The 14,857-nt window shown below is 38.9% G+C and overlaps 2 protein-coding genes across 9 annotated transcripts in view; one reads left to right on the top strand and one right to left on the bottom strand.

Moving 5' to 3' along the window:
• Positions 1–10,873, top strand: part of LOC126915827 (transcription factor SOX-6) — a 325,178-nt gene extending 314,305 nt beyond the window's left edge. For 6 of the 7 annotated variants that reach the window (XM_050720899.1, XM_050720898.1, XM_050720903.1 and 3 more), the window contains 6 exons: positions 2,225–2,509; positions 3,426–3,801; positions 5,162–5,386; positions 5,783–5,830; positions 5,973–6,125; positions 6,409–10,873. In XM_050720899.1, the coding sequence (XP_050576856.1) occupies positions 2,225–2,509; positions 3,426–3,801; positions 5,162–5,386; positions 5,783–5,830; positions 5,973–6,125; positions 6,409–6,902 (1,581 nt within the window). In that variant the 3' untranslated portion in view covers positions 6,903–10,873. The remainder of the gene's footprint in view (positions 1–2,224; positions 2,510–3,425; positions 3,802–5,161; positions 5,387–5,782; positions 5,831–5,972; positions 6,126–6,408) is intronic. The other variant, XM_050720904.1, reaches the window with a different exon arrangement.
• Positions 10,874–12,075: 1,202 nt separating this feature from the next.
• On the bottom strand, positions 12,076–14,536 carry LOC126915838 (DNA-directed RNA polymerase III subunit RPC3). 2 transcript variants are annotated; one of them, XM_050720944.1, is made up of 9 exons: positions 14,229–14,535; positions 14,021–14,150; positions 13,833–13,951; positions 13,602–13,732; positions 13,256–13,490; positions 12,985–13,193; positions 12,740–12,893; positions 12,314–12,674; positions 12,076–12,239 (listed from the first exon to the last, which is right to left on the bottom strand). In XM_050720944.1, exons 3-9 carry the CDS (start codon positions 13,883–13,885, stop codon positions 12,105–12,107), a joined length of 1,278 nt encoding a protein of 425 aa, XP_050576901.1. In that variant the 5' UTR covers positions 13,886–13,951; positions 14,021–14,150; positions 14,229–14,535; the 3' UTR covers positions 12,076–12,104. The 2 variants fall into 2 exon arrangements, with proteins under 2 accessions (XP_050576901.1, XP_050576900.1); XM_050720943.1 differs by having other exon boundaries at positions 14,021–14,536.
• Positions 14,537–14,857: the final 321 nt, after the last annotated feature.

Raw genomic sequence — 14,857 nt, 5'->3', positions numbered from 1 at the left:
AAAGATATTATTTCTTTTCGTAAGATTGCATTAAAATTACTAGTCTTGTTTTTAAAAATTCCGTATACTTTGAAACACATACTAATCCCAAAGATTAGTCTGCGACACGTATGTTTCGATACTAAGTTAGAAGCAGATTTTCCCCAACATTCGTATAACTTTGCTTATTCGCTCTTCTACTTACGCCCCCGAATGTTAATATCTCTTGTTTAACATATTAACAACCGCAACATTACGTCAACGACTCCAAATGATATTTGAAGGGAACTCTTCAAGTTGCTATGTTTGTCGTAATTACAGAAATTTGCGGTTTCCTACTTCAGGATTTCCCTAAAATTACCAGCCACGAACGCGTTAATAATAAATCCTGTCCGCATTCCTTGATATTTACATTTAACATTCCCAACGAAACGTTCGACGATTCGCGAAAACTTAAATTAACCTACGAAACACGGCTAGAAGCACGAAAACTCGAGCGTCACACCCACGCAATAAAAGCGCCGAGCAAGCGCCGATCATCCCAGTTTCCCTATTCGGATTATACAACGAATCGTTTGTGCGACAATGACGAAACAATCGAAAATATCGGCCCGATTACGCGTTCAAGATCGCTTGCTGCAGGTTTTCACGGGCATTCAATGCAAATTGCCGGAACAATGAGTCGAATCCGTTCCGAACGATCGTCGCGGCGGCGATCACCAGGGACGCGTGAAAAAAAAAAAGAATGGAAAACAGAAAAAAGATTAAGCGTGGGTACGTTACGCTCACGAGTGAATTAATAATGCGCATAATACGAAATTTTCATAAGCATAAATAATGCGTTCCGCACTATCTACATTGCATAAGCGGAGTCGGAAGTTTCGTGGGAAGTAAACCGTGAATATCACTCGAGCTTGTTATATTTTGTGGAATATTCGCTGGATCATCAAACCAGCATTTGCCTGGACGATATCTCGCGATTGACATCGATGCTACATAGCTAAACTAGGTACGTTTATATAAGTATGGACGAGAACGATTAAGAACGTTGGTTAAAAGAGAAAACTGGTGGATTCCTTCCTGGTCGCGTTATCACTTCGAGGTAAATAACGCCCGTTTTTCTGTCGCGCTTTTCTCGCTCGAGCTAACTTCCGTTTTACGCATTCGATAACCAATAATTAAAGTCAATGCCTCGTGTGGTGCGTCGATCGCGTCTTTTATTACGCTTTCTGGGAAAACTTGGACTGGAACTGGTTTCGTGGATCGATGCTTAGATAAAAAAAAAAAAAAAGAAAAAAGAAAAAAAAGATGGAGCTTTAGTCCCGATTTCCGTGGAAAATGTAGTCGCATAGAATAACCTGGTAAAACTTGGTTTATAACGATAGCTGAAACTTTGACGCGATGGAGATTAAATTATAGTTTGAATATTAAAATATGTATTGCGCTTGCGTTTGCGAAAGCGTATCGACGCTGTCGTTATCGATGTTACAGAGGAAATTATACGGTAATAAATCGCGTAGCTGCCTTGTCGACGGCAAGTTTGTGGAAAAATATTACTGTCCCTTGCGTAGCTTGTATGATAGTTTTAGATTAGTTTCGACTATATTACAATATCTATGTTTATTTTACATACATACATGTGTAGTTATTTGTGAAAATCGATGTCAGGTCATTCTTATCATTTATTTCCACTATCTTTCTAGCGAAAAGAATAACAAAATTCGTAAATGTATAAGTATTTTTGAGATTACAAACACTAGACACTTTGTGCGATAATTATGCATTTATGGGATTAACACATTGCGAAGTTTCATATGAATATACTTTTGTCTTATACTGTCTTCGTTACATTTTATGCCGTATTTAGTCGAGAAAATTTACGACACGCGATCGTGCTTATACGAAATTGTTTAAGAACAGAATTTAATTATCAATTTTCCATTGGAATTTCGAAACGAATCTGAAACAACGTCGTTACGCTGCGAGGAAAATGGAATAGAGGGAAATATTGTCGTTCTTCCTCGAAAGATTAAACCACCCGTGAATCTAACAATTTTTCCCACGTTACATTTCCTCGTCCTTGTCGTTCCAGCTGAAAAGCAGAAAATGAATACCCGAGCATAGCGAGCTACGCTGTCTTTCGTTTTCCAGAAAGCAAAGATGGAAGGGAAATTTCATTCTCTGTTTTTTGCCCGCCACAACGTGATTCATCATCCCTCTAATTGCTCGTCCCATGGCTTTGCAGTCGTATCCTGCGCACATGACCGTCGACTCGCAGAAGCAAATCGAGATACAACGGATGCAAACGGAGCACTTGAAGCGGCAGCAAGAGCACATCATGCAGCACAACATCCAGGAGCTACAGGCTCAGATGACAAAGAGCCAGCTGAGCATGTCGGGGCCGCAATCCTTGATGTTCCTACCGTTTCTCGAACAGCTCAGAGGGTTGCCGGTGCAATCGCCTATGCCGCCACCGCCGGCTACGTCGACGTCAACCACCACCAACAAACATATCAATTCGATCGCTAACGTACGTAAACCCAGCGCAATCCTAATTTCCCCGTTCATTCCTGCGTTCGACTTTGATCAACGTTTATACCAAGCCTCGTGTACGCACACCTAACACGTAGCACCGAGCGTTTAAACTTTAAAAGCGGTTCACCATTCGCTCGATCCGATGAAAAATTCACATAGCATCGTTGAGTGACATAGGTGGCGCCACCGACAAGGAGGTGGGTTGATAAACGGCATAAAAAAAAGAAGTTGAAAACGCGGAAATTCACGGTTCGAGGCGCGTCGATCGACGATCAGCAGGCAGCGCGGTATAAACGTCACTTTAACGAGATGGTTTTCTCCCTTGGGAAAAAATTTATTACTAAAAATATGATCTTGGCGGAGGTGGCAGTGATCCGTCGTGGGTAGCAAACAAAGTTGTTCGACCGTTGCGAGAGGTAGATCCGCAAATTACATTGGCAACAGTTAGTATGCGTTTGATTTAGATCGGTATTTTAAGCATTCGGTTACAGTGCTTTGAACTATTCCTATTAATTTACAGACATACTGGGAATACCACGTGCTCTTAAAGCCGACTTTTTCGAGGGGGAGATGTTGTCCATATTCGATTTATTTTTCCATTAAAAAATCATGTCATGACGTCTCGATGTTACGAATGTACTTCACGTCTTGTACGATATCATCTGCACGTATTATTAACATCATCCCACAGTATTATCTAAATCGTTTGTTACAAATAAACATTATAAATCATAGTATAAGTCTAGACGCTGCTCTTACGTTAGAAAAACATGTGAAAAAATGTAACTATACAGGCTGAACTTGTAGTACTCGATGCGACGTATAAAACGAGAAAAGAGAGAAAAGGCAAAGAAATAAGACATATTGTCAAGATCTTCGTAGATATAAACGATAGACGATGATTGTTACAGATGATCAGCAGTCATCGGGAAGGACCGAGCTGGGCGACAGCGCACCTCGCGCAAATGACCACGCAGATGGAGAAGGAAGCGTCGCCGACGCCGATCTCATCCGCCGTAGCACCAACCGCACCTCCTCTGCAGGATCTCGACGCGCCTCTCAACCTCACCAAGCCGAAATCCTCGTCGTCGGGGGCCACGGCATCTTCCTCGTCACCTGGTAGCGACTCGCACTCGACAGGGGCCGGAAGTAGCGGTCAACAGGAGCAACCAGTCGCGGCGACCGCGCCGAAACTCTTTCCGCCTGGCCTACCGATGCCACGGAATTATCTCACAACCCTTCCTTATGCAGGTCTGCCACCTCATCTGAGCACCCTCTCCTCGCCAAGTAAGTAACATCTTCTATTAAATTGAAATAGTTCATCCATACACTGTGAAAAATACAAAATACACATCTTTTACACACTCGACGTAACTCCCTTAACAATAAAGAGGTCTACTATGTACAAAAATGTGAATCTGAATTACAAACTTATTTTTTCGTACGACGCGATTTAATTAATAAAAAAATGGTTACTATTACGATGGAAGAACAACTATCGAAACCATGATAGAATAGCATCCGGTTACGTTCGAAACATCTGTTGCTTTAATCGGATGGCTGCTTTAACGAGGTTCGTATAGATATCACGATGAATTTCATCATTAAAAGTACAAGCGAGTCTGATAGAAATTCCGATCGACCGCACGAAAGTAGAATATCGATGTATCGATTCTCGTCCGATCGGTAAACGCAATTCACTGGTCGTTTATAAACGCGACAAAGTGTACCCTTTTCGGGGGACAGGCGAGGCCGCGGGGGGACCAACCGGAAAAAATTCGATCAATACCCCATAGAATACGCGGCGGGATCAGAAACGTACGGTTAATTATCTTCGGGTATGCGCGCGCGTTTACCTGATTGTTCGCGATCGGCTTTTTCCTTTCTTTTGCCCCCAAGTAAACCTGTTCCCTTTCGCGGCCGGTTTTTGCTTTCGGTTTAAAGCACAATCAACGACGCGTAACGTGATTCTAAGATAAGGCTCGGTGCACCGCGTATCCTCGGGAAAAAGACACGGGCAGGGGAAAACGATGGGATAAAAAGCAGAAGAAGAAACGAGCCTGCGGATTCCATGAGCTGTCACTCGGATATTAGATTGCTGCGTAAATTCTCCTCGTCGACTTCCTGGTTTGAAAAAACCATCGATATCATATATAGTTTTTGCGACATAGAAATGTTGTTTGAAAGAAGGACCGATATCGTGTATAGTTTTTGCGGCATAAAAATGTTGTTTACCTCCAGTAATTAGCAAAAAGAGCAAGTAAATTAATATAAAGTACGAAGTATAAATAGCACAGAAACTAGTATGAAATATTAACAGGAAGCAATATTATTTTAATAATTGATATAAAAAAAAAAAGCTCGAGAGAAATATTTTTCAATTCTGCTAATCAGTTCATCGCTTGTTTCGATAACATGAAAATAAACTTTTCCTTTGATATAATCTTACGATATCGAATGTCTCACCCAGTAAAGACCTAACCCAACATCTTAACATCAGAGGAACGGTCGATGGTGCAATCCTCGCGGTATATCGTTGCTTGTTTGTACAATGAGACAAGACGATGACGTTAACGTGATACGTTGATTTTGCCATAAATGTGTTCCCTCTATCTTTTCTTATCTGGCTTATGACTTATCATTGCAGTGGGCAAGGTAATGGCCAAAGACGAAGCGGCTGGACCAGGAGGTGCCGTGACTGCCGCCGCGGTTGCCGCCGTCGAAAAGCATTTCGCTATGCGTGGCATTTACGGGATACCACCGAGTGCTGGTGCAATGCCTCCGTCGCCGCAGACTCAACGACCGATCAAGCACTCCGGTTCCCGGGAGGAGGCTGCGCAGGAGGAACAGGATTATCTGTCCACGCCCCACAGTAAATACATTTTCTCATCCTTTGCGCTATACTACTTTCATTATTCTGCTAATTCGAGATAGTGTTATTGGTATTGCCTTATCGCCGACCCGAAAAAGTAATGACACAGCTGTGAAATTAAAAGAATTTGGGAGGATATTGTAAATACATCGTTGGTATTTGAAATATTAGATTGTTGGAAAATAGAACAGAATGACGTTAAACTATTAGGCGTTCTAAATTTTATTAAAATCTGAATTAAAAATTATTTATTTGTAACGATATGATAAATAAACCGTAAAAAGGGATACCCATTCGATGAACGATGTCGCATTCGGATCACTCCGATGATTTCTCATAATCTGCTCGGAGTTGCTGTTGCAAATTATAACATGCTGCGATATTCTGAAATTACAGTGTGGCGGGAGCCGGGTTACAAGGTACCGGAAGACATAACGGAAAAAGGTAAGCAGTCTTTTGACGAGCCACGAGGCTGACGTTACGCTTTTGTTTCGAGAGCGCCAGGTGATGCTCACGAAATCAGATTCGCTTCTCACGGGAGGAAGCCAAGCGACGTTGACATCTAACACGTCTTCTCTCTGTTCAGCTAAAATGGTGAGACAGCAGAAGAGGGAGGGTGAGAACAAGCCACATATCAAGCGGCCTATGAACGCGTTCATGGTGTGGGCCAAGGACGAACGTAGGAAAATTTTGAAAGCCTGCCCGGACATGCATAATTCCAACATATCGAAAATACTCGGTAAGAAAGTTTCAATCATGATTTTCTTAAATTAACGATCTCATCGCTTGTGTCGCATTTTTCCCGTGCCCCTCAAATGTGATATAACGCAAACATTGGGATCGATCTTGTGATTCTCGAAATTATCAACTTCCCAACATTACCATCCCTCGCAGAAACGCTTTTTTAAAACTTCTTTTTATATATAGATATAATAGATAGAATAGACCTTTCTTCCTCCTACATTAGAAAGCCAGTGTCGCTTTCACGATCATCTTCAACGATATTCCTTCTACTTGCACAGGTGCTCGATGGAAAGCGATGTCGAACTCCGAGAAACAACCATACTACGAGGAACAATCACGATTGTCGAAGTTGCACATGGAGAAACACCCCGACTACAGGTACAGGCCGCGACCAAAGCGCACCTGCATCGTTGATGGGAAGAAGATGCGCATATCCGAGTATAAGTCGCTGATGCGGCAACGACGGCAGGAAATGAGACAGCTCTGGTGTCGTGACAGCGGGCCAGAGATGAGCTTCCTGTCTCCGGTGGGCTCGGATCTTAGCACGCAACATCATCCGGGAACGGGGGCGGCCGGTCCATCGGCAAGGCCTAGCGTGTCGCCGCCGGCTACCATGTTGAACGGCGGCGCGGCTGGTCCCAGTTCCGATCATCCATCGTTCTACTATACGCAAGACAGTTTATCACCGTCGGATATGATGAACTTCTCGCCGGAGAACTCGGGCTCGATCGGTGGCTACGACGCCAGTCCGCGACATCACGACGAAGATTGAACCGCAGCTCCGGGTCAGCCGCCATGGCCGCCCGGAGCATCATCTTCAGCAGCAGCAGCAGCAGCAGCAGCGTCAACGTCGAGACTCGGCCACGAGTTGTTCTGGTAAAACTTCTGGTGGTTCGCGTGAAAGGAATATATACGCATGAACGCGTGTATCGTCGCGTGAACAGAAACGTGGAAACGATATATGTAGTCGATTGTCGGGGGATAGAAAAACGTTCTCGAAGAGTGACTGAGCGTTTCGAAGCCTCGCTCGAGAGGTTGTGATATATAACAATTCTGTGCCATCGTACGACGCGTGGAGGCCCTCCCGCGGATTCGAGCGGCGATGTGTCCTGCTTCCTTGGATCCGCCGTCGTCGCGTCATCGTATCGCCCAATATGTCGCGCGATTCGTTATGAGATACGTTGCTCGTGCACACATGGCTGAAAGATCGTGCGTAACTCGGACATATACATCACGACTCGAATCTTTGGGACAGAGTGTCATGATGTAGAGTCACGTGACCGATATCGGCCAACCAGCCCTTTCTCGCTATGCGCTACGTATACATGTACGTCGAACGATTCACGGGACACCGGTGAACGTGAGCTCGACGTGGATAACGGCATCGTGCGGAGCTCTGATGGTTTCCTGCTTGCTTATGCTATTACTAAGAGGAATGGGGTGGGGAAAGCAGGCGCGACGGTTGATCCATGCCGACGGGACAACGAACACGACGGCGGCACGAGAGTTACCAATGGTATATTCCGTTGGTGTAATCAAAACCGCGACCAAGGCGGCGCAAATCTGCGAACGATAAGGTCTAATCGTCGTTAGGTAACGTTCTAGGTAACGAGATATGCGCGTGAGTAGAATTCTCGATCAGGTAACGAACGTCGATTCGCGTGTCAACGTATGTCGGTATCCATCTCGCGGGTGTTTTCCGTACGCGGGAGCGCAGAGTAACATGAACGCTAGAATTATACATAAAAAATAAATGAGGTAAATAAATACAAATATAAAACGATATATATATACACACACATTTTATATATATATACACACACATATATATATATATATACATATATATATATATACACACATACCTGATTTTTCGTAAGACTGCCATGTGTCACATGTGTGTACGCGCGCCAGAAGGATCGATCCGATGCACTCTCCCGCCGATGCTCGATCGAATTCGTTTCTATTGCGTTTCGTATGAGCCGCGTTTCAACACACCGCGAGACGATCGCGACACGTATTTCTGTGTGTACGTGCGTGAGTATGTGTACGAAAATACGGTGAGCGGCCAAAAAAGTCTTGTTCCTATTCCTTCTAGTGTGTGTGTGTGTGTGTCTGTTTGTGTGTGTGTGTGCGCGCGTGTGCGTGTGCGTGCGCGTCTATAGCGATACGCCATTCCGGTCGGCCGTGTCAATACGTGAGAAACGAAGATAAATAGAAACGACAGAAATAAAAATGAACAAAAGATAAAAATGTAAGAAATTGAACGCAAAAAAGAGAAGTAAAAAAGAAAGAGAAAAAAGAAAAAGCTGTGGTCCGTTAGTATCCTGCAGCATCACGCGTTTTCCGAGTATACGCGGCAACACGCGTTATTAGATCGTATAGTTATCCCACGTTCACGGCGGACGGTCCTTTTTTTCATATTCACATGCAATCACTGATATCCGGTGTATCGCACGAGGACCGAGACAGAGGACGAGAAGAAAATGTGGAATTCCACATTCCGTCACGCGATATGAACCCGCTCGAGTCACAGGGGTGTGTGGCCACTTCGTTTCGCGTCTAAAAACACACTTATAGTACTTATAGTATTTTTCGCGATTAATTTATGGACCTAACGTTAAGCGGAGATAGCGTTAAGCGGAGGCAAGACGAAGAGAATTTTTTTCTAAATAAAAGAAAAACCAAAATCTAAAGAGAAGTAATCGAAGTGTATTATTAGAAGGAAAGGAAGTGTGTATGTATAGGAAGAATGAATAGAGAGAAAGTGAGAGAGGGACACGCGCGGCGTCAATTTTAGTACAATGTTATTGCGTAAAATTACGGACGGGGAAATTAGCGTTATTTATTGTAAACGATGTAAACGAACGAATAATCAAATTCTAATACGACGTTGTGTGTTTTGTTTTTCGATGTTTTCCGGACACACGTTGTTACATTTTTTCTCCGTTTTTCATTTCCTTCGAGTTGTGCGAATTCGTGAAAGCACGATCAACCTGATGGGAGCCGATCGAGAGAATCTAGACACCGTTGTTTACCGTGATGTTAGTGGATGTCATAGAAAAAAAAAAAAGGAAGGAAAGGAGGAAAAAACGAGCACCGTCTCGTAAGGAGAAAAAACAATATAGAACTATAGGGCGTAAAGTCTCGTATGTAATTCGGGAAAACGAATTGTACCGAAACTGGAAAAATCGGGAGCTCGATGTGATAATACTTATGTGCCAAATAGCGTTTTCGCGGACCGGAGGTTTGTGGCGATATGACGTCCCTTCCGGTTCCCGGGTCGGCAGAGTTGGCTCGACGTGAAAAACTCGATAACTTCTACATCTCTTTTTTCACCGTTTTTTCTTTTCTCTTTTTTTTTTTTTTGTTATTTATAATCAGTGCAATTCTATACAAGGTACCTAATATAATTTTATAAAGAGAGCCAGTATCCTCGATATATCTGTGCCCGCGTTTCGTCGGGTGCTTTTCGAATACCGCGGCCGGCGGCAGATAGGATAGCTTAATGTTGATAATAATTTATTTTATGTATATACATAGATTTGTACAACTGCGTCGGCGGTGTGTTCGTCGATCGAGAAAAAATAGCACGAAAGTGTGAACGGTATTGAGAGGATGAGAAAGAGAGAGAGAGAGAGAGAGAGAGGGAGAAATCGACCGACGCAAAAAGAAGTGTCAATACTATTGAATGTACAGTGTAACTATATTGTGATGTATCTTGCATAGCGCCACATATATGTAATTTACTCGAGAACACGTAGACTTAACGAAATGTTAAAAATGCGATGCATATTCTTATTTTCATTTGGTCATTATTATCTCTATTATTATCCTTAATATTATTATTGTCACATCAGTTTTATTTAGTACTATTATTATTATTGACTATTATTATGATTATTATTAATATTATTATATTATTTCTCTCTCTTTTTTTAAAAATAATTATCCTTATTACGCATAGCAATAGAAGTTGTACGTGCCAGTTCAGATGACAACGACGACGACAACGGGCGACACGAAGCTCGTCGATCATTTGCGTGCTCGAATACTCAAAAATTTTCAATGTCGTATCGCTCACGCAACAATTAGATGTTTTTTTTTACATTTACACTGAAACGTTTTTTTTTTCTTTCTCTTATCACGTCCTGGAGAAACGAAAGGTGCACTTTCGTTAGACATTTCTACGTTTCCTTCGAGCAATTGCGTTTCCTCCTTTCTTACTTTTCCATTTCCTTCTTCTTCGCCAATTTGACCTCCAAATAACAATAATTCAACCCTATTCATTCTACAAGTAACCAATCATTCAATAAATCAATTGATATGTGGAGGGTATAAACGCGCCCATTGCATGTTATTTCCTATTGTGCCATATATTCGTAATCTTTCAAAATAATTCGCTCTTCTTATTTTTCTACCTTCTACCGCGGTTTCTTCGGTCCTTTTACATTCAAGAACGCATTTTCGGATCGCGTACGTACAATTAAGCTGTTAAGAAATTTTCATCGATTTTGATTATCCCCAGCACGTTGTTTTCTTTATAAAGTTCAATTCTGCATTTCATGGACAGATCAGTTTTGTCAGGAACGACAGATGCTAAGTACACAATATTTTCCTCCTTTTATTTTTCTTTCTTTTCGTTTGTATACCTAGAAACGAACGTTTTCACGATAATCTCAATGCACTCGCTGTAAATTCATCGGATTTCAAAAGACAAAAAAAAAAAAAAAAGAAAAGAAATGCAACCAGTGCGAATGCAAACTGTAAGAATAGTAAATTGTAAAACGAATACATTACTAATACTATAGTATATCTAACGTAACGAAGAAAAAAAAGTGAACACTAACATCCAATCTCAATATTCCAAGAATTCACTTCATTTACATGTACGTTGTTGTTAATGGTATGAAAAAAATATAATAAAATAACGCTTTACCGAAATTCAACATTAGTTTTAGGTATACAACGTTATTTCTAGAAGAAACTTGTATGTACGTGCAATGTACATAGTCTATGCAATACCGTCTAAATGAGAGAAGAACATGAGAGGGGAGAGAGAAAGAAATAGAGAGAGAGAGGGAGAGAGTGTGTGTGTGTATGTATGCGTGTGTGTATATGTGTCACGAAAAGGGAAAAAGGAAAAAGTATAAAATCAGTCAGATGCATGTTTGAATGCGATTACACGTTCACGATCATCTTATCACTACTCGCGACAGATGTAGTACACGTTATTAATTGGTGTCAATAGCGTACAATCAAAATATATATATTTAAAATCAGTGAATCTTCACTGTTAACACTACCTACTTTGAATTTTTATGATTAATAAATATTTACAACGGAAGAGTCCGTTTTCATCGCGGTAGTGTTGAGATGAACGTATAAAGTATATAATAGGAATTAAGGGAAAATCATACTTGGAAGTAAAACGTACGGTAGTAATGACACACCAAATATAATGGTCTCCAGTCTTTACATACATACCGTAATGGAATTACGTTTTAGCTAATTATAAATAGCATTTGCAGCGTTCGACTTATTTACTGATCCATAAGGCACCTTGAGCTGGCTGTGATTCATAACTCTAATAATTTGTTTCTAATCAACTAACATACATTCATATCGCATAGATCAAAAGGTATAATTACACGAAGTGTTTGTCAATGGTAGAACATTTAACGGTGTGTACTCCAAGATCATTTTCCCTAACAGATAGTGACATCAAATGCACTGTATCACATAGAGAGCAGCACTATTATAAACATAGATATATGATTATATTTATTACAATAATTTGAAAGTTAGGTATTCTTTGTTGTTTGTATTTTACAAGCGTAACCATTATTATACATAAATAAATAACTATATAAATGAATGAAATTTTATGTACTTGTTCTTTCATGGATAGTGAAAATGGATAGCATCGTTAATATTTATCACAGTTTTACATATTTAAAAGATATGTCTTTATTTAGTGGTAACGTAAATACATTGTCAATAGGAACAAAGTATCGTCAATCTGCAATTCGGTAATACCTAATTTCTTAATTCTATTTTGAACTTTATCTAATTGTTGTTTCTCAGACGGTGTCATCATTTCTGCAATCTGTGAACAATTTGAATGAAATTAATCTGTTACTGAACAATTACAAATAATATAATAACGAAAATTATATGCACCTCTGCTAATTGCTCTTCGCTAGCACCGTGTTCTTTCAAATTAGTCGTAAGGGTTTGCATTCGCAATTGTTTATCGATCATCCGCTTATTGCTGCTTGCTTCATACTCTCGTCTTTGCATAATATTGTACAGTGCATGATAACAGTGCTCCACTTCCATACGAACAACCAAATTTAAATCAATGTGAAATAGGAAAAATGTTTTTATTGGTCCAGCTGATACTCCAGATTTCTTTATTTCCTGTATTTGTAAATAATTCTCTTGCAAAAGAGTATACGTTAGATGCTTCGCTTCTTTTGCCGGAATCATTGCCAATTGTTGAATTTGCTCCTGTTCGATGTACTTTCTATTACGCACTAACCTGTACAGTAAAATGAAGATACTTAAGTTAATCAATGTTAAAATTGATATTAATCGATATCGTACCTAAAAATTCTAGCTGCTTTTGAACCAAATCGCTCCGTTACAATATTTTCTAATGTGGTCCATGCTAATTGTTTAAACGCCTCTTTCATATTAACGCTGTATTGACCACCTCCCGAATCCCCAACCCGTTTTAAAAATTGACTAGAATCTTCCTCTGAAACAATACATTTAGCTAAGTATTATGCAATGTTCTTCGAAATACTTAGGCAGTTTACAAGTACACTTTTTATAACTAATGTTCGTACCAATCAGACGTAAATATTGATCGAGATATTGTATAAGTAATGGACAATCGACTTTTCTAACTGCTTCTTTTATTTCTGTAAGAGGTATTGGATTGGATGTGTCTTCCCATGATGCTGTCCGTAAATACATAAGAATTAATAACTGTCTCATCAATGCTCCTGCATTTTCATCAAGTCGTCTGCTCATAGCTGATATAATAATTTGATCCCTATAGATTATATTGCAAATTTCTCATGTGTTTTATGTACACAATACTTTTGCAGCTCTTACCTAAAGTCTTGAGTAAGACGATCAAAATTAACTTTCCAATAAATTTTACTATCTCCACAATCAATATCATTTCCTTCTATTCTTTTAGTAATAGCACCCAAATTCAAATCTGGTAATGTAAAATCACATTTTTCATTTCTCTCTTCAATTGTGTCTAAACTGCGCATTAAAAACTGGTTTTTGACAAGTAATTCAAATTTCTCTTTTAAAATTGGAACTGATGGTTGCAAATCAGCTAAAAATATAAGTACATAGTTAATAGAACAAAATTATTTATCAAAATTATTGTAATATAATATATACAATTAATTTTTAAGTTAAAATTTAAAACTATAAATTTACATACAAGGTGATTGTTCAATCTTTTTATATGTTTTTGTGATTGCTTCTGAAGCTGTTATATATCCATGCATTAATACTTCTTCAAAAATCATTTCACATTCATTTCCACATATTGTTTTTACAAAGAATATATACCTATAAAAATTAAAACATTTAAATTATATGAATCTTTCTTATTTTCATTTATTTGTGAATTGAAAGCAACAAAATCCATGTTACATAAATTACATATTACCTTGGGTAACGAAGAATAAGTAAAACATTTTCTACAATTAAAGAATATTCCATCTCCCTTTCTGTTTGATTGTATGTAACAAGACCATGTTTTATTAAAACGCATAATGACTCTTTAATCTAAAAACAACATTAAACATATATCATAAATGAGAAATAAATTAATTAAAATAAGTTAATGTATTATACCTTTATTATAGGAAGATGCGTTGAATGACAAATTAATCCTATTGGTCTTGCACCATGTTTAAATAAATCTTCAGCCACAGATTGCACAATCTGACCAAAGTGCTCAGATAAAATAGAAAAGCATAACTTTCTACAGATTAATGACATTTTGTTATTCTCTTTATACAAATTTTGATAACCAAATATTCAAAAGTATAAATTACTGTACATAAATCACTTAATTCCAAAAGATATAAACCCGAGGACACATATTTTATAAATTAATATCTTTCGTAAAAAGCTCGGCCATATTGTTTTCATAACCTCTTATAAGATTATAATTACGAAATAAGATATAAAATCAAATCTACATTGTACAAAAATTATTATCTCTATATGTATTTTTTACAATTATATTTACAAAAAATAAACTGTAATCAAAGTATAAAAAATATGATTCTTAATGTACACTACATTAACTAATGTACGCTACATTAGTTCGAACAATTTAAAAGCCTCCTGATTTGAAGACCATGTGCTTATACAAAATTTAAGGTTAGTTTCTAAAGTAGACCAATCATGGAGTAAACAATTTATAAATTGCACTTAATGTTATAGAAGATTCCAAGGAGTATAAATAACGTTTTTATAACATATTTATAATATATTTACATAATTCATATAGGATGTATATAAAAAATGATCTTGTTATATGTATACATTAGAAAGTTAAATTTTTCATCGCGTACGATTCAAACGATATCATATCCTTCATAACTTTCGTAATTTCATAGAAATGCTTCTTAAGTATCATTGGTTATCATTACTTAGAAATACGTATTTCATGCAATTCCGAAA

Source organism: Bombus affinis, chromosome 4 (assembly GCF_024516045.1).
Source record: "Bombus affinis isolate iyBomAffi1 chromosome 4, iyBomAffi1.2, whole genome shotgun sequence".
NCBI lineage: Eukaryota > Metazoa > Arthropoda > Insecta > Hymenoptera > Apidae > Bombus > Bombus affinis.
Note: the sequence above shows the minus strand (reverse complement) of the source record. Positions and strands in the feature narration are given on the sequence as shown.